This window comes from Aspergillus tubingensis (genome assembly GCF_013340325.1).
Source record: "Aspergillus tubingensis WU-2223L DNA, scaffold_8, whole genome shotgun sequence".
NCBI lineage: Eukaryota > Fungi > Ascomycota > Eurotiomycetes > Eurotiales > Aspergillaceae > Aspergillus > Aspergillus tubingensis.
This window is the reverse complement of record NW_023336282.1, coordinates 1,904,359-1,929,035: the sequence shown is the minus strand read 5'-3', so window position 1 is coordinate 1,929,035 and position 24,677 is coordinate 1,904,359. Positions and strand designations below refer to the sequence as shown.

At 48.8% G+C, this 24,677-nt stretch overlaps 9 protein-coding genes across 9 annotated transcripts; 4 read left to right on the top strand and 5 right to left on the bottom strand.

The window, feature by feature from the left end:
• Positions 1–437: 437 nt before the first annotated feature.
• Positions 438–2,516, bottom strand: AtWU_07005 (ankyrin repeat-containing domain protein; the record flags this gene model as incomplete). Its single annotated transcript, XM_035502114.1, has 1 exon — positions 438–2,516. The coding sequence occupies one exon, from the start codon at positions 2,514–2,516 to the stop codon at positions 438–440; it is 2,079 nt and encodes a 692-aa protein (XP_035358007.1).
• Positions 2,517–3,649: 1,133 nt separating this feature from the next.
• AtWU_07004 (DUF3425 domain-containing protein) lies at positions 3,650–4,734 on the top strand (the record flags this gene model as incomplete). Its single annotated transcript, XM_035502113.1, has 2 exons — positions 3,650–3,794; positions 3,860–4,734. The coding sequence occupies 2 exons, from the start codon at positions 3,650–3,652 to the stop codon at positions 4,732–4,734; spliced, it is 1,020 nt and encodes a 339-aa protein (XP_035358006.1).
• Positions 4,735–5,012: 278 nt separating this feature from the next.
• Positions 5,013–9,916, bottom strand: AtWU_07003 (ABC multidrug transporter; the record flags this gene model as incomplete). Its single annotated transcript, XM_035502112.1, has 8 exons — positions 5,013–5,763; positions 5,819–6,215; positions 6,332–6,381; positions 6,454–6,617; positions 6,694–7,004; positions 7,076–8,811; positions 8,870–9,651; positions 9,722–9,916. 8 exons carry the CDS (start codon positions 9,914–9,916, stop codon positions 5,013–5,015), a joined length of 4,386 nt encoding a protein of 1,461 aa, XP_035358005.1.
• Positions 9,917–11,045: 1,129 nt separating this feature from the next.
• On the top strand, positions 11,046–11,675 carry AtWU_07002 (uncharacterized protein; the record flags this gene model as incomplete). Its single annotated transcript, XM_035502111.1, has 1 exon — positions 11,046–11,675. One exon carries the CDS (start codon positions 11,046–11,048, stop codon positions 11,673–11,675), a length of 630 nt encoding a protein of 209 aa, XP_035358004.1.
• A 1,266-nt stretch (positions 11,676–12,941) lies between these two features.
• Positions 12,942–14,288, top strand: AtWU_07001 (putative zinc metallopeptidase; the record flags this gene model as incomplete). Its single annotated transcript, XM_035502110.1, has 2 exons — positions 12,942–12,960; positions 13,030–14,288. The coding sequence occupies 2 exons, from the start codon at positions 12,942–12,944 to the stop codon at positions 14,286–14,288; spliced, it is 1,278 nt and encodes a 425-aa protein (XP_035358003.1).
• A 105-nt stretch (positions 14,289–14,393) lies between these two features.
• AtWU_07000 (NAD(P)-dependent alcohol dehydrogenase) lies at positions 14,394–15,425 on the bottom strand (the record flags this gene model as incomplete). The annotated part of the gene is made up of 1 exon (XM_035502109.1): positions 14,394–15,425. The coding sequence occupies one exon, from the start codon at positions 15,423–15,425 to the stop codon at positions 14,394–14,396; it is 1,032 nt and encodes a 343-aa protein (XP_035358002.1).
• Positions 15,426–16,515: 1,090 nt separating this feature from the next.
• Positions 16,516–17,889, bottom strand: AtWU_06999 (uncharacterized protein; the record flags this gene model as incomplete). The annotated part of the gene is made up of 2 exons (XM_035502108.1): positions 16,516–17,360; positions 17,412–17,889. 2 exons carry the CDS (start codon positions 17,887–17,889, stop codon positions 16,516–16,518), a joined length of 1,323 nt encoding a protein of 440 aa, XP_035358001.1.
• Positions 17,890–18,249: 360 nt separating this feature from the next.
• On the top strand, positions 18,250–20,470 carry AtWU_06998 (similar to An11g07730; the record flags this gene model as incomplete). Its single annotated transcript, XM_035502107.1, has 6 exons — positions 18,250–18,811; positions 18,861–19,012; positions 19,078–19,143; positions 19,216–19,831; positions 19,889–20,393; positions 20,449–20,470. The coding sequence occupies 6 exons, from the start codon at positions 18,250–18,252 to the stop codon at positions 20,468–20,470; spliced, it is 1,923 nt and encodes a 640-aa protein (XP_035358000.1).
• A 2,417-nt stretch (positions 20,471–22,887) lies between these two features.
• AtWU_06997 (oxidoreductase family, NAD-binding Rossmann fold protein) lies at positions 22,888–24,002 on the bottom strand (the record flags this gene model as incomplete). The annotated part of the gene is made up of 3 exons (XM_035502106.1): positions 22,888–23,588; positions 23,643–23,920; positions 23,968–24,002. The coding sequence occupies 3 exons, from the start codon at positions 24,000–24,002 to the stop codon at positions 22,888–22,890; spliced, it is 1,014 nt and encodes a 337-aa protein (XP_035357999.1).
• Positions 24,003–24,677: the final 675 nt, after the last annotated feature.

The window sequence follows — 24,677 nt, the reverse complement described above, 5'->3', positions numbered from 1 at the left end:
CGACTCTTGTGGTATGGACTAGTCAAAGATGACATGAATCCCTGCCATTAATGGACTTACAATCAATGGGCAAGACACTAAAAGCACAAGCATTGCCAAGCTTGAGCCATCTTATCTTGGGATGGGCACGCTGATGAGGCGGCTATGACCGACTACTCCTGAAATCATGTCCGGCTAACTTACGGACTCCGGCGCACGGAACACTGGTTCATTAAGATTGTATGTTATCTTATCACTTGATACTGGAAGAAGTTTTCAACCCACACTATGCTTGTTCCAAGGGAAAGGTTGGGCATCGGTGTGTTGATGATTTCAGAAAGGTGGAATTAGCTCTAGCTTGCCACCCATCCATCTTTCATACCTACGATCGAGGATAGACATCGTTCTCACCCATAATATGCATCCCAATCATAGTGTTCGAAAGACAAGCTCAGCTTCTAAGCCAGGGGAGCATCCGCCGGTAGTTCCAAACTGAGAATAGGGCTGCCACAAGGACTGTATCGTTCCACTGGCACCCACTCTTTCGCACCCCAGTCATACTCATCACTGAACTGCTCCAATTTATGACCCGCAGGATGCAAGAACTCCCTATAGGCTTGACACTTGAAACAGAGCCAGAAATTATCACATACCTGGCACTCCATAATGATACCAACGACGGGCAGAAAGCAACCGCCACAGAAGAAACTGCCCTTGAATTTAGTGCCAGGTAGCAGCTGATTCACTTCGAGATCATCCGGCACCAGGCGTTCTTTGACGTCCTGGTCAGCGTCGTGATATATCGCGACTTCCACTGGCATCCACTCCGTATCCCTTGCTTTACCTTTAGCGGCGAGATCGTAACCTAGTTCTACCAGGTACTCAATCATAGGAACCATATCTATCCAATGATCCGTCAAGGGAGAGACACATCTTGCCGCCCAATGCAACGGCGTCCATCCATCTTTATCGACCAACCCCAGATATGTGTCCTGGTAATCAGGATGCTGTTTGTGGCCCTCCAGGACCTCCTCCACCAGCTCCACGACCCCACTAATCACGGCATAGTGCAATGCCGTGCGACCCATCGAGTCTCGGGCCACGAGGGCATTCTCACTGGGGCTTAATGCGTGGTAGTGCTCTAGCCCCCGATAACATACGAGATGAGCAGGAGTCCTCTCAACCGAGTCCTTGCAGTCGGCATCAGCTCCTTCAGCCAAGAGAAGTTTTATGACCTCCGGCGCGCTACTCAAACACGCCTTATGCAAGGGCGATCGCAAGTTCCCGCCCCCATCATTGACACGGGCCCCATTATGAATCAAGTACCGGATAACCTCCAGGGTGTCGTTCAACTTGGAGCCATCGACTTCACGGCCGCAGGCCGCCTGCAACGGGGTCTCGCCACCCCCCGGTGCCGCAAAATTGACATCCGCCCCAGCCTCGGCCAGGATACGCACCATGTTCAGGCTCCCGTAACGACATGCAATATGGAAAACTGTGCCTTCCCCCACGACTTTATTCAGTTGTCCGATCAAAACTGACGCCAGATATTTGGTGACGAGCTCATTGTTAGCCCGCACGGCGACCCAGATCGCGCACTCCCCTTTTTTGTTAGCGTCTTTAGGATTGGCGCCACAACGGATTAGATGCTTGACAGTGGCCACTTTGGTTTTCTGGTTGATGAAGTGCAGGACACCTATCCCCGAGCTACATTTCCGGTCTAGCTTCGGCTGGTACTCCAGGATCAATGGTACGGCGCCTTCACAGTTGTGCTTTACGGCCCATTCCAGCGGAGTACAAGAGTCCTGGCACTCGCGGTTGATGTCCACACCGGCCTTCAACAGCAGGTCAACGATCTCGGTGTAGCCGTGATAGATTGCTATTGACAACGGCTGCTCTTGTTCTCCTAGATACAGATCCGGCTTAGGGGTATTGGCCAGGAGGACTCGAACCACCTCAACATGGTTACCTTTGCACGCGAAGTACAGAGGACAATGTATGTCCACGTCAGCCCCTCGTGAGAGAAGGAGTCGGGTGATTTCCAGGTGCCCAAGCCGTGTAGCAACGTGAAGGGGTGCCTCGTCATAAGCATACCTCTCCAGGTTGACATCAGCTTCAGATTCCAGCAAGCAGCGGACGATTTCAGTGTGGCCCAATTCTGTAGCAATAGATAGGGGTGTCATGCGGGTGCACAGGTCTAACTGGTCAACATCAGCTTTGAATTCGAGTAGGAGCTTCACCATCTCTAGGTTGCCCTTGTCCGTCGCGTAGTGAAGGGGTGAGGTCTCCCATGTTTCAACGTCCAATTTGGGGCTTGGATTTGCCCCTTCTTCGAGCGCGAGCCTAGCAATTTCAATCCGATTGTATCGCACGGCATATCCGAGGGCCTTCGTGGCGTCAGATACTGGGAACCTCTCACGATCTGCCAGGATTATCTGCACGCACTCCTTGTGCCCTTCGCGAACGGCAGCCAAAAGTGTTTTGGTCCCTTTTTTGCAACGGCGACAGAGCCCTCTCTTTAACTCGGACATGTTCATGTTGGCTGAGGGTGGTTATTTTGACTGAGGGATCTCTTAGTGCGCAGGGATATTAGTATGTAAGAGAACACTGAAACAAAAGGAAGATTCTGGTAATAATAGTCACAACCGAACAACACAAAGGTATTGTCTCCTTGATATAGGAAATACTAACTTCAGTGGGAGAACTTCCGGTGCTGCATAGGTATGACGAAGACGACTCTGAGCACCGAAACTGAAATACTGGAATCATTCACACAGACCCTTGTCCGACGAAATTCTGAGGTCATATAGGCTACCGTACAGCACAAACCTATGATGATGAATCTCTGACCGCTGCATTTCGCGCAAAGGTGATTTGAGGTCTGCCACGTATATAATAAAGAAAGGTTCAACAGTACACACGCAAAAGACAGAAGAATCTGTGGTCCACTGGACGAATCTTCCACATGTTCTGCTCATGAATACGTGATTAGGGAAGTTGTATGTAGTAGTTCATCTCCCTTACGAAAAGTCCTTGGAAGGGGACGGAGAGAATTTAATCTTGGATCGTTTCTAGTTTTCCCGAAGACCTTAGTTTTCAAGCAAAGCCTGGGTCAACCGTCGGCATTCGAGCATAATTCAAAGGGAATTATCAATTGTAGCGATATCAGATAGAGGCGATTTACCTCTTCCGATGCGATGAGGGATTTGAGCGTGTGTATCAGCTCGGAGATTGGGACGTCATTTCCCAATATTGAACATTAAACACTTGAATATATAAAGTACGGAGGTGAGTGATGCCCCAGGCACAGGTATATAAACCTAATGCCTGGCCTCGAATTTGCCCGCATGCTGGGCGTGCGTACGTTAGCCAAGCCTTCCATCAAGATTCCATCCCCAATTCTGAGTATTTCATTCGGCAAACCCTGAGTGGGTCCGTGAAAGGGTTCCAAATGCTAGCGGTCAGCATTTAGCGCCACCGGGACTCAAAACGTCCAGTGGGCCCGGAGTTATGAAACTCGACATGCTAAAGTCCGATTTAAACCTCAACCCTGTAGCCACCGGCTGGAACTTCAGCACCTAAGATTCTGTTAGCGGTCAGCATTCTACGTGCACTCATCTTTCCGCAATCTAACGTCCTCGATCACCTAGCTATCATTTGATCGTCCAATATGAGGGCCCGCGACGCTTCCCCGCAGTCAGCAAATCCACATGTCATCTATGTCGCTGAGAAACGTCCCGTTGATGACTGGTACGGTGTATCGGATGCGAAGGAACGTAGGAGGCGCCAGAATCGGCTGAATCAGAGAGTCCGCCGTAAGTCATCGTTTAGATACCAGTTTCATGATTGGTTCTGAGGGCACTCGCTGATGTATAACCAGGTTATAAGGCAAGACTCGCGCAAGCTCGTTCTATCCCTTCGAACGGACACTACCATCCAGTCACAACGCTTCAAACGCCCTTGAATATAGAATCAAATGGCCAGCTCCAAAGTTTACAACCTCATCCGCGACAAGATGTAGAACCGGAACTCACAACCCTCACCCGCTTCTATAGAGGCCATAATAGCAGCGAAGATAGCAAAGCAACAACAACCACCCGGAACACACCATCCATCCAATCGAAAATCGATGCACTATGTGCCAAGATGCCTAGCACAGACAAAGTCAACATCCTGCTACAACAAATCGCCAAGTTCCACTCCAGCTACCAGTTGAACTGCCCACAAGCAGACCATCTCCTCTCCCTCACGAGGATGAATGTGCATCGCGCATTCGTTACAAACATGGCTACTCTCGGCATTACATGGGAGTGGATGGAAGACGACTCGATATCTCCCTTCTCACTTGGGAGGCCTGGGCATGATGACCTTGTTGCTACCACTCTACCAGATAGTCTACGGCCCACGGAGCTTCAGCGCCGCAGTCCCCACCACACTTGGATTGATTTGTTTCCGTGTCCGATCATGAGGAATAATCTGATTCGGGTAGGTGATGACTGGGATGATGAGGAACTGTGTACGGATATCATGGGGTTCTGGGATGGGACTTCCACTGGACCCTATGGGTTGATTATCTGGGGAGAGCCTTCTGATCCTAGAAGCTGGGAGATTACAGAAGGGTTTTTGAAGAAATGGGGTTGGTTGGTACATGGGTGTGTGGATTTGATGTGGTCAACGAATCATTGGCGAGCGAAGAGAGGAGAGAGGCCGTTGTTTTCGATGACCAAGGTGTATCGTCAACTGGGTCAGACATAGTGGCAGAATTGGTCTAGGAGACAAATTAAATAAGGATCAAGAATCAAAGAAGACGTATTTATTATTATATCGTCGTTCATGACACCTGCTAGGCACCGTACATGTATAGCGGTCCGTTAAATTCCTGACTGCCACAAACTTATTCCAGGGTAATCATTATATATTGTAGAGAAGAGCTCGTCTTCATAAAAAGCTGGAGACACAAAGAAAACAACATCACACGCTTTACGTAGCCGGAGATCTACAAACACCACACCGTAGCTTTATACGGCCATCACTCACTTAGCACTCGTCCTGACCAAATCTCCGAACCGAGACCCCGGCTGCGCCGCCAATTCCGCAGGGTTCCCAATCTCCACAATCTCTCCCGTGTCCATCACAACCACCCGATCAAAATCCATGATCATATCCAGCCTATGGCTCACCGCAATAACGGTATAGTGTCTGAATTCCGTCCGGATGATATCCTGCATTACTCGCTCCGTCTCATGATCCACACTCGAGCTGACCTCATCCAGCAGCAGTATCCCATTGTCTGAGCCGTTCTGTGCCCGAACACGACGTCTCAGAAGTGCACGGCCAAGTGACAGGAGTTGGCGCTGGCCGGCACTGAATGTGCCTGCACTCATGCCAGCATTCAAGCCACCACGATCCTGAACAAAGTTCCATAGCCCCACAGTGGTAAGAATGGCTTGGCATTCTTCAGGCGTGGAAACGGAGGAGGTGTCTAGGTTTGCTTGTACGGTGGAACCGTCTGGCAGGAATACGGCTTCCTGGGGCACTGCGATGATACGCTGGCGTAGGGTAGGTCGGTTGATTCGGTGGAGCGGGATGTTGTCGATTGTTGCGTTCATGGCCGTTTCTGGGAGGGGGTCGAGAAGTTTGAGCAAGAGGGCAATGAGACTCGATTTTCCGCTGCCGGTCCGTCCGCAGATGGCAACTTTAGAGCCGGCGTTGATAGAAAGTTGGATGTTGCGGAGGGCGAGAGTGGACGTATCGTTGGATCCATTTTCAGCAGCGGGATTACTCCTGACGAGCATTAGCTTTGCGTGGTGGCGTTTGCATGGGAAAATAGCTCCTTTACCCGTAACTTGCGGATACGCCTTTCAGCTCGACTATGCCACTCTGGGGCCACTGTTCAGAAGGAATTATGTCCTCGCTGTCTGTATCCTCTGGCTTCACGGTTTCTTTGAAAGCCCTGAGTCTTGCAATTGCTCCAATGGACGTCTCTAGTTTTGTGTAAAAGATGACAATACCGGATATGCTATCGCCGAAGCTCATTAGAGAGACCAAAGAAGCGCCAGCGAAGGCAGAGTTTGAATGAAGATGAACGGCCAATGTCGTCAGTACCACTGCTATCACCATTACCACAAGGTTGAGAACAAGGTTCAACCACTCTTGGATCATAAGCAGAAGATAAGCAGGCTGCTGACTGCTATTGACCAAGAGAGCATTCTTCTCAACTTCGTTTGTGAGGAAGCCTGTACAGACTCTAGTTAGCAAGGTACTATATCATTGGAGAACCGATTATAGAAGCAGGCATGAGGAGGATACTGGGTTGGCCATAGGTCGGACATATATGCCATAGCTTACTCACCGAAGGCTCTGATAGTTGTAATGCCCTTGAGAGTGTCAAGGAAATGCGTGCTTTACGTCCCTGTCAGAACAATGAAGAACTCCCATGGTTGACAGAAAAAAGTACGAAATAATCAAACTCACTATAAGGGGCTTTTGGCTTCAAGATCCAGGAGCCTCAGTTGCCTAGATGTCCGAAGATAGAACTTCTGAACCACATAGAGCAGGGCAGCAAGGAAAGGATAACTGATGGCCAGGTACAAAGACGAAGTGAGCATGACAGCCGCTTGTCCGATCGCTTCGAAAACCTGTGAGACCCATGTCAGAATAAATGGAGACTTTCTCCCGGGAATTTCACAGTGTCCTGTCAGAAGGCATACTTACACAAGCAATGGTGTTGAGTGTGGCCTCAGGTAGCTCTGTGTCTATCAAATTCAGATCCTGCGAGAACAGATTTGTCACGATTCCAATATCCGTATTGGTAAAAAATTGAAGTGGCGCCTGGATCAATGTTCGCAAGGCTTCTTGATGGAGACCGGCCCCAGCTCGTTTCACTGCGATAATGAGGAGCGCAAAGCCCGTGACAAATAGGGATATCATGCAGCATATTTGGAACGTCGCGTAGATGCTAGCGTAGTATGCGGAAGAATGCGCCGGTCGTTCGGAGCCAATGTCATCGGACCAGTAGGTGAGCCCTGCACCGCGAGAATGAGTCAGAAAACCAATATATATGTCGTTCTGTAACCATAATATGAACTGCACTTACAAACAGTTGCAAAGTTCATGAAGAACCCCCACAGAGCGGCGAAGATCACACTGCATGCGGCTACAAGCAACCCCATCCTCTTGAAGTAATGCCTGTATACGGCTTTGTCGCCTACTTGCCGCGATTGCTGCATATTGGATCCCAATGATGAAGTGATAGATATAGTTCTATTCAAAACGTCGTTCTTAGAGCTCCGTATTTTCCTTGTTGATGGCGCTTTTTCGTGTGTGACATCGCTTTTGCGAGTCTCCGTTAACCCTAGACGTTGAACATATCCTTGCCTTGTTGCCAGCGTGGCATAACTACCTTGCTCAACGACAGAGCCGTTGTCAAGTGCTATTATATGATCCGCCGCAGGGAGATGTCTGATGCTGTGGGTACACAAGAGAACAGTCGAGCGTCGTCGTCGGAGCAGGCCATCCGGTCCAAAGACTTTTTTGAATACTTCCTCCTCTGTGTCTGCATCCAAGCCACTGAAGATATCATCCAGCACCAAAAGCTCGGAATGCAGGTACAGAGCTCGTGCGAGAGAAACACGCTGTTTCTGGCCTCCGGATAAAGCGATCCCGTCAGATCCAATATTAGTTTCGTCACCCTGAGGAAGCGTGGCAATATCATGATTCAGAGCTGTCGCGTCGATGACTTCTTCATACCTTGCTTCATTGAAAGGAGAAAAGCCGACAATATTCTCCTTTATGGTCCCATTTGAGAGGAATGCAGTTTGATCGCAAAACCCAACATGAGTAGCCACAGTGCTTATTATCACATTGCCCTTGCTAAAAGGAATTTCTCCAAGCAATGCTTTGCAAAGTGTAGATTTACCAGAGCCAACAGGTCCCACGACAATAGTAAGTGAGGCTGTAGGCAATCGGGTACTCACATCTCGCAAGACAAACTTGTCTACCTCCCAACCAAACCAACCGTTCTTGATTTCCACATGGTGGAGACCATCTAGACCCCCATCGGATGCCCTTTCATTGTTTCCTCTCACATTCTCCGTCTCACTCGTTATTTTAGCGAAGACTTGGCGAAAATCATGATGAGTCTCACACTCCAAAAAGGCCTGTATGCGGCCTAAACAAGCTATTGCTGAGACAAGACCAGGAATAGATTGGAAAACTTGCGAAAATGGGCTGGTCAAAAGAGTAAGAAAGGACAGGCTCGTAAACACCCTTGTCGCATCCAGAGTTCGTGTTGTGAAGGCAAAGGTCAGTGGCGGACTCATCAATTGTGGAATATAGGCAAGGAGGGCCGCAGTGATGGCTAGCTGGCGGAAGCGGGCACCCGCCGCTAATTCTTCAACGCGAAGCCTCTGCACGAAGTCACCAATGGCCGCAGATAGACCAGATATTTTCAAGTTCTTCATGCTGGAAATGACTGTAGCAGTGAGGCCCACGCGTTTCTGAACTCCTGCCATCCAGGCTCTTTGCGAGTCTCCAGTAAAGTTAGTCAAAATAGCCAAACCGGAGAAGCAAACAATAACAACACCCATAGGTGCGACGAACACGACACCAAGCCTTGTATACAACATCCACCCAGCCAGACCAGCTTGGATAATGCTTGCCCAAATCTCGTGCAACGATCTCAAGCCCATCTTGATCCGCTCCATATCTGTACTCATCAGTGTTAGAACAGCATTGTCATCACCAGCTCCGATACGCGCTGTTGTTGCTTTCTTGTAGATCTCTGTGACAAGCATGGACGTCGCCATAGTACGCATCCGGTGATGGAAATACCTACACCAATGTATGAGTAGTCCATTTTAGTGTCAGCATGTTTTCCGGGTCATCATACCATGTGAATGTCCACGAAATGGCCAGCCCCGAATAAATCAACAGGCTAGCACCGATGAATCCATATCCAGTGTTCGCATCGAGTCGGGGTTGGGACAAATAGTTCGACAGCCTTTCAAGAAAAAGTGGTTGACAAAAGGTGAAAGCGAGATAAGCCAGGCGTGGAATTACGGGCAAAAGAAGGGGGGCTTTCAATGTCCGCACCAGCACCTTTACAAGGCCAAACTTATCGCCCTTGAGCTTTGAATAGTCCAAGTTTCTGGAAAACTCCTCATTGAGCGACGTAGCATCAAAGGAGCTATCCAGGGGATAGAGATCCTCAGTTGCCAGGACTTTCCTGTACCCCCTCAAGAACATCCTGTTCAGCCAGAAAAAGACGCCAAGCGAGAAGATACCGCTTGTTTCTTCTGGGCTGTGCTTGTTTTCGTCCCAATCTATCCATCTGGACTTTTCTTGAGCTTCCAATAGTAAAATGCATACCTTAAGGGCTAGGGCAGCACTGAATATACTACTATAGCTGGTCTCGATTCTGTTGTCTGATGACAGGAACAACGTCCTTGCTTGTGTCGCGTCCAGGAGGAAAGTAAGAAACAAGTAGCTGTTCAGTAGTGTCGAAGGCCTCGGACTTCTGCTATGATCCAAGACACTAAGCATTATCATGAACAGGGCCGATACAAGGTTGAGAATTGAAGAAGCGATGAACATTGTGGTCACCTGGAATGACCCAACCGCGACCAGGACGAGCAGGGACAGTTCAAGACCCACATAGGTCGTGATGGCACCCTGCGATAGTCAATCAGTCAATCTCATGATCATCTGTGCTTTTACCTGTAGCGTATCGGGGAGGACCTACCAATTTTATTAGCTGGAATAAGGGAGCATTCACAACTACAGGCTTTCGAAATTGACATAACGTCCGCCATAATGACGTGACAATGAATAATGCAGACGGTATAATGGAGAAAAATAGCTGCTCAAATTGTAGGTTGAAGTCGAAGCTATTTCGATTTAGCTGGAGTAAGTTTTCTTTTCCGGTGGGGAATGGCATTTTGCGCAAAAAGAAAGCCCCTGCCCAGAGTGGTCTTTGCTAGGGGCTATAGGCACACAGTGTGTCAGTTCTGCGCTGTCAGGGTGCTAGCAACGAGTTCAGCTGAAAGAGTTGATTATGAGGCTTAGCCCTGAAGCTACGGGTGATGACCAGATCAAGGCCTTCCTCCTTGAAATATGGTCCATGTTATATGTTTAGAGTTTAGACAGCAAGATAACGATTTGCGGCTCTGTGATCGAGGGCGCCCGAGTCAAGGCACCAACGTTGAACTTCTCCACACCTAGGCTTAGTCAAAGACCTTCCGGGATAAGCTACCAGGCAGCCAGCTCCTTGTAACTTCCTGGTTGAACACTAGCATGTTAATGCCGCTTTGTCCGGCGTGTTCACCGACAGGACGCCATATTGTGACATGTTGGCGGGATCTTCCGCCATGCATTTAGGCAGACATACTACTCCTATGATAAGGTCGAATGCTTAGGGTTGATAAGCAATCTAGGCCATGGCCTATTAATTTACGTGTGTGGGTCATAGATGCATTGTGCCAATACCACCAAAAGACCCTTATCAGGCATATTCCACTTGCATTGTCCTCATTTTGTCAACCACTAAAAATGGACAAGGGCATAACTGACGGATAACAGCACTTTGATTGGCCTCCACATAACTATTAACTGCGCCCGATTAGCTAAGACAGCACTGTGACTTCCTTGCTCAATTTCTTGCAACCACCATGAGCCAAGAAATAAAGTCAGGAACATCTGGTCGGACATAGCATCTTCCTACTACAGTAGCTACAGGATATATTTCTTTTCGTCTGCGTGGTACCAGCCTTGGTGTCACCTGTTTATATTCTAGATATGATGCCCTACTGAATTAATATGGCCATCCAATCAGCTCCAAAAGTGCAGTGCCCCTTTGTTGGAAAGGGTGATTCCTATACGAAAATGTGAATATCCTCATAGGAAATGCAACAAAGAAAGGAAGAGACTCCCTTCGGAAACATATGTACTTGAAAGGTTCTGACTTCTATTGCGCATTGCAACAAAATATCCGAAAAAACACGAATGACCTCCCTGAATTTGTACAGGAGCGATTCGTGTACAGAAAAGAACGCACTCTCGACTATCTTATGTGGCTAACCCTCTCAGGGTGGTTCGAGGACGCCGTCACAGAATCCGTGCTATACAATTCGCCCAAGTTTCATGAATGGAAAGGCCATCATGGATGGAGAGACCATAATGAGCCCACGACCGACTATTGCACACCTTATGATGAGAGTGAAATCCTTTATGAAGCGCCTATCACTGTTTATCGGAAAACTCCCAGTTATGACAGCAGCGTTAGAAAACTATCTGATTACTTGAAAAAAGATGCCAAGCAGGTCTATCTTGACGGGATGCGTACTGTGCGGATTTGCGATCTGGATTTCAGTATGTTCCGTTCTGTCAACATGAGGAAGAAATACAAGGATGAGATTTTCTGGACCCCTCCTGGACCTTGCGGCATCCGGGAAGGTCTGCGTATGCCGTCAGACACGTTTGAAATAATGGAAGAGATATCATGCAGGCGGACATGCAAAGTCATTGACAGTATTACGTGGCAGCGGGCGTTGAAACACATGCAGCTGTCTCCATGGTCTGATAGCAAAAGAGTAGCACGTCGAGGAACGCGTACCGAGATTGAATTTTACCTTGAGGACGAAGTGGGAGAAGATATGGAAGAAGATTGGTTACAGGATTCAAGCATAGAGAGAAGTTGATCTACGCTTGGCACATTACAGCTTACTTCCACAAGTGATACTCAGCCCGCCAAATGGACGACCACAATACATTCCCACAAGCCGGAAGATGTTTTAGTATCCCGCTTCAAAAACAGAATGGGCTATACGGCCATCCGACATGGACTACTATAAGCTCAGTGATACTCTATGCGAGAATATGGGCTACGAACCTGACAAGGATAGCCTTTTCTAAATTTTTCGTGTTAAAGGGAGTTATCTGGACTGAGAGCTTGAACCAGAGACACATACTGATGTTGGAGATGAGCTTTCTGCCGGTGAGCCCTTGACAGTCACTGATCACGCTTCTTGGTTCGTGGCGATGGAGCAGAACCTGGTTGTCGCCTTCCGACCGCTAAATACCGCGCCACGAATGAATTCTAAGTCAGACGCGCTTCGGCAATTTGAGGGGATAATGGCATGTTAATCGGACACAGTCTATAAGAGTGATATTGTAGATCGAATGTGATATCGTAGATAGAGTGGATTGACAGAGTGACAAAGTAGGGTATTTCCACATTATTATGTTCTGCTCTAAATACTGCCAGCGTACAGGCATGTGAATGATAATGACCTTGAATGACAATCATCTTCCGTTGCAAAATATCCTCCGTCCAGTCGTCTTTGTACGAGATGCCCGATTATATAAAATTAGGCTGTATTCTAGTCACTGAACAAGATGATGACAGCAGCGGTCTTTGGGTTAGACTAATTGGCTAACCAGCTTCGCTACTATTGCCAATGACATATATTCATGCCGATCAAACCCCGGGAAATCAACGGAAAGGCCGGCATTACGATGCAGGCTTCCATGGTTCTTGTATCCCCGATAGCCGAGCTACTAAACTGGGGGGAGATAAGCATGAAGACAGAACCGCTGGGGGCGGGGTTCAATTGGAAACGGAGAACCAGCAGTGGCGCATTTAGCCGACGGGGTCCGAGAGCATCATCCTCCTACTTTGTTCGTTGTAGTCATCCGTCCCACTCCAATCATTCCGGCCACTTTACAATGACAATGGCTCGCTAGGTCACTCCTAACATGCTATCTTCGGCAATTGTGTGTCTCTCAAACTATGGGGCCAAATTCCCCTTGAGGCAAAGCACACTTTACCCCGCTTGCACCCGGTCAATTCCTCGGTGAATGCTCCGAAGGGCCAGCAGTCTTCCATAAGAGACGTCTGAAGGTTACCCAAAACTTCTATTCACAGACAATCAATCAATCTCAATCGAAGCAAATTTCTATTCAACATGCAGCTTCGGCACGCAGGTGAGTATACGCACTCAGTCTCCCAATGCGCGCAATTCCAGTCAATGGAGCTAATGATTGACGTCACAGCCTCCGAAACGGCCTTGAAGGACATACTCGAGGAAGCCCGTCCTGACTTGACGCCATTCGAGGACATCTATCGTGATATTCACAGCAATCCCGAATTATCCTTCTGTGAAGAACGCACTTCTGCCATTGCGGCCCAGCATCTGAAAGAACTCGGCTACGAGGTGTATACACACATTGGCGGCTACGGCGTCGCGGGCGTTTTGAAAAATGGTGCTGGTCCGACAATCCTACTTCGAGCCGACATGGATGCACTACCCGTGCAGGAGAAGACAGGACTTCCATATGCGAGCTCGAAAGTCGCCAAAAACAAGGACGGTGTCGAGGTCCCCGTAATGCACGCCTGCGGTCATGATACTCACGTCGTCAGCCTGATGGCTAGTGCTTCTCTCTTACAATCCGCCAGAACGCATTGGACGGGGACTCTAATTTGCCTATTTCAGCCAGCAGAGGAGCTCCTATCAGGATCCAGGGCTATGATAGATGACGGTCTCTATGACAAAATACCCGCTCCGGATGTGGTATTGGCAGCGCATGTTATGCCACTCAAGGCCGGCACAGTGAGCGTCCGTTCTGGTCGGCTACTAACCGCTGCAGATTCATTCAATGTGCGCATCTTTGGAAAGGGCGGTCATGGTTCGGCGCCCGAGGCATGCATTGACCCCGTTGTTACCGGAGCGGCCATCATCTTGAAGCTGCAGACCATAGTAGGGCGCGAGGTGCCTCCGGGACAACTGGCGGTGGTCACCTGTGGCTACATCCAAGCTGGTATAGCGGCGAACGTCATCCCGGATACCCTAGATTTCAAGCTTGATGTGAGGACATGCGACGACTCAATTCGCGAACGCGTAATACGTGCGATCAAGCGCATCATCCGCGCCGAATGCGAGGCGGCCGGCTGCGAGAAGGAACCGCAAATCGACCATGTCATGTCGACCCCGGCCACTATCAACGACCACGCTACCGTGCGAGCTTTATGCAATACATTCGGCTCTTACTTTGGAAAGCGACTCATCGAGTCTGACCCGGCAGGTGCCAGCGAGGATTTCTCCTTACTCGCTAGAGCTGTGAACGCGCCGTACGTGATGTGGACCTATGGCGGGATCGATCCAGAGACATGGGATAATGCAGTCAAGAATGACACTGTGAAAGATCTCCCGAGTAATCACTCGCCATTCTTCGCCCCAGTGATCCAGCCCACCCTCCAAACCGCCGTGGATGCCATGTCTCTCGGCGCGCTGACATTTTTGAAGCGAAATTGAATCTGTCACATAGCACCCACCCTTCCTAGATGAAATCAAACACGACGCCATGAACTGAATGCCAAACAACCCACACCATCCATCCCCACACTATCCCCACACCCCTCACGACCTCTCCACCACACGGACCACAACCTTCCCCCTTGCCCTTCCCCCGCGGAGTTTCTCAAACGCCTTCGGCGCATCCTCAAACCCAAACACACTATCCAACACCACCTTCACCTTCCCCTCGCCAATCAACTCCCCCACCTTGGTCAAATCCTTGTTATTACTCTTCCAGAAAATCGGCACATACTTCATCCTCCCCCCACCCAAAAACCCGGGTCGAATAAACCTCACCGCAAACGTAGGCATCCAATTCGCCCCAACCTGGGTAAACACACCCCCAGACACCATGAACTTGTCACTCTCGCGATACAACTCCCACGGCTCCCCCACATGATCCACCACCAACTTAAACACCCTCCCCTTCGCCTTCACCACCTCCACCACATTCTCCACCGTATAATCAATCACCTCATCAGCCCCCAACCCCTTCACAAACTCCACATTCTTCCCCGAACACACCGCCGTCACCTCACACCCCAGCGCCTTCGCGATCTGCACCCCGTAGATCCCACACCCACCCGACGCTCCCACAATCAATACCTTATCCCCTGCCCCCGGTGTCACATACGGCGCGATGGCCTGCCACGCCGTCTGCCCCGCTACTCCCACCGTCGCGGCATGATCGACCTCCACACCCTCGGGAACTATCTGTACGTGCTCGGCTTCAGCGAGAACGTATTCAGCCAGCGGACCGAATTGCGTTGGGAGGGGCAGCGTGCCGTAGACGAGTTTGCCCGGGGTGAGGGTGGAGGGGACGTTCGGGCCCGTGGAGACGATTTCGCCGGCGAAGTCGAGGCAGGGGCTAGCGGGTTTTCGGATCAGAAGGGTTGATATCACGGGCATGGCGGGGACTTTGTAGTCGGCTGGGTTCAGGGCGCAGGTGTGGACGCGGATGAGGAGTTGGGTGTTTTTGGGCGCTGGAGGGGTCGGGGCGCTGGGTGTGAGAGTGAGGTTTTGTTCCAGGGTTGGGTGCGTGGTGCTGTAGAGCCAGGCTTGCATTGTTTGGGGATGGGTAGATGGGGATGCCATTTTGGGTGGTTGTTGATGATGATAATGCTGGTTGTTTGTTGTTACTGTGGAGTGGTGATGGAGATGGAGATGGAGACGAAGCTGAAGCTGTCATGTTGCGTTGCATCGGCCGGATTAGGATTAGTGTGGTTGGATGGATGACTGGTTGCGAGCGATAAGATAAGACGTCATTGACTGCGATAGCTTCATCTGTTTATCCATTGCAATACTCGATGGATTTGGTGTATCTGTAGGTGTCAAGTGGTACCAGTCAAACTTGTGCTATGTGGTATTGTCATTAGAAGGGCCAAAATTATCCTGGGCTGACAGGTTACTGTACAAACACAACGAGTAACCGATATTCCACCTGACCGTGCGACAATAAGCCCACAATTCATGCACCACCATGTCAGTGTCCTTTAGACACAAAAGACTTCACTGTCTTCTTTCTCTAGTCTCTACAACCAGAACTGTAAGTTTCACAAAACACAACATATAATACACAGGCAATCCCCTCCGTCCCTATACCAAACTCCCAAACCCCAGCCAAGCCAACCCAAACCACCCCCATCTCACCGCGCGTCCACACCTCACCCCCAGCAAATACGAGCACAGCCCAACGACGCAGGTACCCAAACCCAAAAGCGATCATGATATTCAGGGGCCAGTGGGCCCCCACATACACGGCTGATAAACCGCTACCCGTCAATCATGGCCATTTGGCCCCAGATTTCGGATCCTTCAGAAACGTCTAGACCCCATTGTGTCGCGTGGACGTGCAACCAACAACTTTATGTTTTAACCTTGTTTGGGATGTTCATGTTTGGTCTGTGTGATGATGATACGAGGGGGGTGGGAGATTTGGCCCCTGTGTCAGTGAGGATTTCTGTGGGTGGTGTGACTTATTGTTGTAGGATGTGTAGTTTTGTTGGTTCTTTTGGGAGATTATTAGCCTGTAGGCTACTAAATTGTTTTTTTACAGCTGCTGCTTACTTATGATGTGCGGATGTGTTTCCATTCTAGTAGAGTGTTTTGTTGAATATATCAAACGCTGATAGATGGATTCTCTGAAGTGCTGCAGGTATGCCATTGATATAGAATAAGGCCCAGATCAAGCATGCATGTTTCGCCAATTAATGCCGCAGTTAGGGCAGTCGAAAAGCTCGTAGCCATCGTTTTTTCTGTTAGGGACCAGCTCGAGCTGCAATTCCACTTTGACCTCTTCAAAAGCCTGGCCAATAGACCTTTCATTGTCTCCAATCGACTGTTCCAATATCTCCCGTTCACACGACTTCACGATTTGGAAAGTGATTATTTCCAGGTTTGGCAAACTGCCCCGCGAGATCCAATTGTAGAGTATAATCAAGGTACGCCAATCCGGAAGACTCCTCGGGGTGTATAGGAACAGCACTAAGCGCTTGAGACTGGGAGGAAGCTGACATTTTAGTTCAGAACTTTTCCACAGACATATCTTGCTGTTATTCTTCGGGTCGTATTCTCCGGTGCCTCTCAATGCATCGGATTCAACGGTAAGTTCTTCCAGGCACTTGAGGGCAGTGAAGTCTACCGGAGGGTTATCGACAATCCCTGGATAGAAGTCAATGTCAAGACTCACAAGCGAATCCGCTTGATTCTTAATCATGTCGACGTATATTTGCCTGTCGGGCATAAGATTTGTGGGCCTGTAACACCATGGTGCCCCTTTATACGTCAAATGTTTCAAGGCACGCGGCAGTGACAACAACTCGCCCATCGCGGAGGGTGACACATCGCAGCCAAACATGTTTAGCCTTTCGAGTGGCGTCGATCGTGGTGAAGGCACATGATTCTTCAGGCTCTCAAGTTCGCCCCCGACTATGGTCAGGTCTTGGAGATGCGGATGGATCAGCACGGCGCCCCTCAGACTAAAGTCCCAAGCTGGTTCATTGGGCGCAATGTCATCCATGATCATCACACCTGAGGAACATTAGCATATGAGGTAAGATGATGATAAAGGGTTTGGCAGACATTTTGTAAGCGAAGGAAGGATCTGCGAGCCCGGCACAGCAGATTGCGCGAAGAGAGTGTCCCATTTCTCGGCTTCGGCAATGACTCTCTCATATCCCCCAATAATTTCGTCGTCTTCTTCTCGGTCTGCGTCGAACTCGAGCCCCTTGACGATAAGCGTTCGGAGATTCACGAGACGCCCGATCGTCGGAGCAAGGGTTTCCGCATACAATGGATAGTACTCCTCTTCATCTTCGACATCGACGTAGTGATAGTGAATTAGAAGCTCTCTAACATACTCGGCACGGGCTGGTACACAGTCCAGCGCGTAGGTGAACTTTTCTCCGTCGTGGTTACGCAAGTACACCGACTGGTACAAAATGCGCTCGACGAGCGGTCGGAAACGTTGGCAGACCCGCGCGAGGCTGGCGAGAGAGCCACGCGAGGTCTGTGCCAAGATGGCTTCCAGAAGCTCTTGTGGTAAGTCAAAGATATACATGTGGATCAATTGATTCAGGTTGTCTTGGGAGTCTTGGAGAGATGAAGTTCGGTGGGAAGCCGACAAGGAAGGGGTAATTATTAAGAAGCGGGTTAGGCTGGGGGCGGTGGCTGATCCTACCAATTCGTGCCCTAACCTTTCCTGTTCGGATCCTTGCTGAGCCTCGCGGTTTGGCCCCAACATTGAAACATAATAGCCCCCAAACGTTCGGCATTGTAAGGGTCAAGAGCCATATACGGACAGATGAGGAAGAACGTGATGTCGCCAGCGTAGGATAAATACCTGCTTGGTCCCTGTCTGTATTTGCTGTCACCATCACACAACCAACTCTTTTACAATCATTTAAATTCTTTTGTCACCATGGCTGGTTCAAAAGCTGTCGCTCTTTTGTTTCTGTTGGTTAATCTAACCACAGCCTCTGTTATCCCACGTGGAGAGGCCTCATCGTCGGCGGTTGCTGCTAGCGCGAGCGCGAGCGCTGAGGCTTCCTGCTGGCGATACACACTCCCTACCACTCTCACAGAGGATGATATCGAGCAGAATGAGGATGACACCACCTCATCGACCAGACGGCGGGGTCTGAATTACTTCGATCGCCGCGATCATACCAAGACTGAAAAGCTCGGCACCTGCGACTTGGGGCAGACTATCTACAAGCCCAAATACTTTCGTTCAAAGAATATCCAAACTAGCCAAAACAAAGTTAGCGGTTATAGCTTCCTCGGGTACTTCATTCCCAAGCTAGACACCTGCGATGCAGCCGTTACGTTCACGACGATTGCAAATGCAGCTGACGTTTCGAAAACAACGGCTGGGTACTGGGATGATGTTGAGGCAAGTGCCCAACAAAAGTACCTCGATCTGGGAGCCCAGATCAACAAGAACAACCAGGAGATGCCACACATTAATGTGGATCATGTTTGTGAGTGGTCACTTGTTTTAGAGTCTATGCATTATCTAACTATTTCTAGACGAGCTCCAAATCCTTGATGCCTTCTTGACGGCTATGATTGACGAGTACAAGTTCTGCGACAGTTTCAAAGAATGGTTCCTCACGATCGATTCAACCTTCAAGAACAAGCAAGGAGTGAATAAGCCCCGTCTTCAAAAGCTTTACAGTTATGTAAGTATCTATTCCCTGTTCAGTCACCACCATAATGTGATGCCGGCGGCTAATCAGACTGCTAGTTGCCTGGTGAGACGTATCCGGACTTGGTGGCCATGGACAGTCGCTTGAATTCGTACAAAGCACCTGTGAGTTCAATATACACTTTCCTCTTTATCAGTCCACTCCGCTCGACAAGTAATAGCTGACCATCGGCTCAGATGTTCGGAAGTGAAGAATTGAGCGGTATGGCTTCTGTCGACGGCACCGGAGACGCCCGCCAGGGCAGCGCGCTGAGCATCATGAACACTCTGGCAGTGGTTGTCTCAATGCTCCGCGACAACAGCGTCGCCACCTACTTCAAGAACGCCAACACCCGCATGTATAAAGCTTTCCTTGGGATTGATGACCTCATGAGCCAACAGAAATCCTGCAACCAAGACCTCGACCTCCCGCAACCCAAGAACGGCTGGGCCAGTGCATATGAAAGCTGGATGGATAAGTTTCTGAGCACCCAGGCGGCGGCTGTCTCGACCCGCATCTCATCGGTTTCAGCACAAGTCACTAGCACCGAGGCTGCGGGGGCCAAGAACGTCTATGGCAAGGCGCTGGATGCGTTCAATGAGAAGTACCCTACTGCATCATGGAAATGGGACAACGGCAAGCTGCTGGACTGGAGCGCAACTGACGGCACTGCCTTTGCCAAGCGCGATGCCTCGTCGGCGGCTGTCTGCACGCCTACTGCTACGCCGTCCTCCTCGGCAGTCAAGTCCCACTCTGCTTCTAGCAAGGCCACGCCGAGCCAGACTGGAACTGCAAACACGGCCTCGGAGACAGGTAAGCCCTTCTTATCAAATAGGAAGAGATCTCTCGCTCGATGCTGATATGTTCTAGCTTCGCACACGGTCAAGTCCACCGTGACATCGTCCTCGCAGAAGGCGACGATCACGCCTGCGACAAGCACTTCCACCAAAGCCGAGACCACAACCAAGAGCAAGCACGGCTCTGGGTCTTCCGAGGCAGCACAGACTACCAAGTCTACTAGCAGCAAGCCGAAGGATACCGAGACCGCAACGACCAAGTCTAGCTCGTCGTCGGCCAAGGATACCGCGACTATCACTAGCACCAAGACCACATCGACGGCTACTCCTGACTCGAAGGATACGAGCACCAAGGATACTTCGACTAAGGACACTTCGACTAAGGACACTTCGACCAAGGATACCACGACCACTACTTCCACTTCCACAAAGACCAAGGAAACCACCACCTCCACCAAGACTTCCACCACAACTAAGAGTACGAAGACGGCTACTAAGACTACTACCAAGTCTTCGAAGGAGACTGAGGTTTCCTCCTCTTCTTCTTCGTCTTGCAAGAAGAAGAAGTGCAAGAAGGGGTAAGTAGATAGTATCCAAACAGAAGAAAAGAATTTCGGCTAATCAGCGGTATAGCAAATGCACCTGCGTGTCCTAAATAAGGAGAAGTACTACCTAGGGGTAGGAGATGCTGTGGGATGCTGATGCGGAGACATTCATGTATTTTATTCTTTAGAAGCTGGGGTAATCTGTTCATTATCAAGACCTTGTCTGTTTATATTATCTGAGCATCTATACATCGGTAGGATTTCTAAGGTAGGATTATTTTTGAAGATCAAATGGTCTGCATAACAAGGGAGACGCTACATACCTCATTGGGGAAGCCTGGCTTTGAAGCCAGCACAGCCCCTATTTCTGCCTGGAACCAATATATACTACCTAAAGCAGAATCTTAATGCCTCGGGCATCAGGTACCTCAGAATGGATCTAACGATTCGTTTCTAATCCAGGAGCTTTGATTTATACGGGTAGTAATGCGAATATGTGATAAATTTACAAGCATTCGCTAAAGTAGAATTCAGCGCAATGTCCCCTCAGCGGCTCCCGACCCAATATCCTATCCTCCTCAGGCACACCAATCAGTCATAATTTCTCGGCTAATTGCTATGATGTTAGTCCACACACATAGTTGCTACTTTCTAATAGTGTGCGCGCTGTTGGTAGGACATCATGAAGCAAAGCTAGTTCCGGTCTCAAGGTGGTCTCAGATGCTTACAGCCCAGGGTGAAAGTTGGTGGAAGGTAATTGAAAAGATTGAAAAGATTCATAAGACTTATGTTATGATAAACATTAGTTACTTTTACGACGAACATGTTTTCATTCCCCAAGCTGCGCCCTTCAATGATATGGATCTCTCATCAGCCTTACCTCACGATTTGTACCCCAAGTTTGCGGACAACCAATCCAGAAAGCCACAACGGAGAGCTCAAGGCTAGGAGCATAAGAATAAAAAGTGCATCTGTGCTAACATTAGCTCCAAATGGTTCGCCAAATATCTTTCCGTGTTGGACTTTTAGGTCTCGCTCTTCATCTTTCGTCAGAAGCAGAATGCGATTGATCTTTTCCATTCTCTCCTGCCACCTTTGACGGTATGTTTGCTCCAATATTTGAAGCTTTCGAGCTTTAGCCTCCATGATCTGTGCTTTTTCTTTCTCAATTTTACCAATCCTACGTCTCAAGGACGCCTCGAGAGCTATCAAATGGGCCGCTCGGCTTTCTTCTGTCGCCTTTTTCTTCTGTTTCTTCTTTTTCTGTTTCTTTTCTTCCTGTTTCATCTTTGTCCGTTCCCTTTCTTCCTGTTTCTTCTGTTTCTTCTTTTTGTTCTTTTTCGGCATATCTGACGGCCCTGCTTCAAATGCAAGGATTCTCTGGCGCTGGTATAGTGGTGGCTCACTGCCCAAAGCGATGGCTTCAGTATGACGGTGTGATGGTCCGCTGAACTCAGTATCATCGGGATACCAAGTGACCTGACATTAGTCAGAGTGTAAAACTAAATAAGTTCATCGGATTCGATAGTAAGTATGGTTTCCAATCAAATATACCTGTTGAATGTTATATCTCGATGCAACTTGACTGATAGTAGACTGAAATTCCCGTTCAAGCTCCTCCTTTGTATTTCTCAAGGCCAATAATTTCTCATGAGTCAACGAAAGATGGTGAGCCATCACATTGCGAATTTGCTTCGACCTCAAGAGTAAGTTTCTGAAATGTCTCGAGGTTCGTTCGTCTAATACACATCGAAGCCTGCTGTTGGGCTGGAAACAAGCACACTCAAGGGTATCGACAATTGCCGGGAGGTCCGCTGCCTGGTGACAATAATATCCTCTTTCTTCGAGGCCATCTGGGTCAACTATTTCTGAGAGTATATAGCCTAAGAATTCCAACTCTTTGGTCCACTTAAGGACCTGTTTGTGAGACTCGAGGTATACATCGGGTTGCTGTTGCATGTTGATGCCTGATAAGCTTGAGGGTTTCATTTCTGGTGGGAGGTTCCAATGCATTTAATTCTTGAAGCGAGCAGTTGATGTAAATGCCCTTAATGTCGTCATGTTGAGATCATAAACTAAGGTTCAACCGGATGGATGCGGATGTTGTGGTTGGGGTAGAGAAACACGAGGGTATCACCAGAAAGGATACGAGCAGAGGGGTGGGTGTTGCCGTAAGCTCATAGTAGCTATACCTTTCTTTTTCCTTGGCCAGGTAATAAAACACTTAACCACCTCCTGATGCAGCAGGCTTTGGTCAAGGCTTTGACTGCTATATATTGATTTCTGAAGTCACCATTACTCCCTGAACATATAGGCTAGGCCCTTATCGGCAGCCTTGTCGTACTAGCTTCGTCTACTGTTATACAACCACTGTTTCTCATTCGCTGCACGCAGCGGAGTGTCCATTCTTATTTCCCCGAGTATATAACGAATCTCAGCTCCAGCCAATCATCATCATGTAGTATGAATGAAAAGTTTGAGACCGTCTGCTCAACGATGTAGTGTATCAAGTGGAAGCAATCCCTGATTACACCTTCCTTTTTGCCTTTTTATACTTTCCGGATATCCCTCGATTCCAGCTATCCCACTCCATCAATTCTTTCCTCGCACTATTGAGCTGGGTTACCTGTTCATGAAGATCTAGACTCAACTGATTTATCTGTAATTGAAGATCATCAATTTGTTCCACCAGAGTCTCGGCACCTATCCCACTCATGTTGAGCCGCCTGGCCAACTTGTGCGATAAGTCCACCATGAATTCACCACCCTCTGCCATAATTTGATCGAAGCTCTCACTTTCCAACTTAGTGTAATTCAATGCAACATACTGGGATAACAACTTCCGAGCAGGATTATCTTGTAAATTCGCTCCTGGTGTCGAATCGTAGACAACACGGATAGCATCTGCGAGATACGGAAACACTGCCTCTGTTTCTGCATCGATGATAATAAGAACCTTCGTGAGACGTTGGAGTGCGAAGTCTTCAAGTTCACGGATACAATAACGATGTGCGAAGCAATATACTTTCGCATGGATCAGTATTTCAGCGCCAAGGCGATCGTCAGGATTCGGAGATGCTCGGTAAGTGCAAGCGCCTGCAGCAGTATGGTTATTATCTGCCGGTAGGCCAGCCTTGAGGCACCGGCTCAAGGGTGTTAGTGGTCTGTTAAGTGTTTCATGATCATCGGGTACAGACTCGGGCGTAGACGGCTCGATTCCACTAGGAGCTATGAACAACATTAATAAATCACCGACATTAACTTCAGCAGACAACGCCCTACCTTTGCCGTCATCGTCGTCTTTGCAACTATCATCAGGAGGAACTTCCAACTGCGGAACGTAGTAATCTTGCGTATAAAGGTAGCTTAAGACGCATTCGACTGTCTGCTCATCGAAGTCGGACCAGTCAATTGGACTTTCATCTCCGTGCTGCCTCCATGGCCCTTCGATTTGCGCACTTAGTGCCGAGTTTTTGCACCATGACAAGGCGTCAGGATGGACAAAATAGGAGCTCTTAGCACTCCCTACAATCACCTGGATCGGTGGTTCTCGGAAAATCCTTCGTCTATATCAGTGATGTTCATCATAACGAGGAGAGATGTGTACTTTGCGTAGAGTGAGGTATTAGGTCGTGGCTCCATTTTCGACTAAAAACGAAACGTGGGTTCAGTTGACAGAATATTGAGGTTTTACATGAGTTTAGAGCATGAATTAGCCTGTCCTTTGATAGCACGAGGTGGTTTTATAACACAGACGTTACCCCGCTTCAAAAGAAGCAAGGCTGCATACTTTTGTGCTTGCCGCCGACAAGGGTGAGGAGGGGTAAAACAGTTGGCAAGCCTAATTCTTATTTGAGGGCGTGTGCCATCTCTTTCGCAGCCTCATGTTTATGCCCAACATTTTGTCATTCTGCTGCGACCTAGACTAATTTGGTTATCCATGTAAAATGGTATATCGTTTAGCATAGCCCCTACGAGAGAATTACCGCACGTACCCAACCAATAACAAATTTAGACCAGCCGAAGTTATCGAATTTCACTGTAAGGCTCCCTTGGAGACAAGGCTACCAAGCTGCAAGGCTGATACTCGACCAGAGATAACCCAACTGCGCAACTGAACATATTAATATTGCGAAATTAATCCATTCTCAGCATTTCAGCCTTGCAGCTGGAGCTACGAGGATTTAGCACTCCCTGGTACTGGATGTGGGTTGATTATTGTGTATATATTGTCCTTAGTATCTTCTGGCATTCAATAACCTCTTGTCAAAGTCTTGGGAATATTTCAATTCACTGCTACTCACCCTTTTCGCAGTC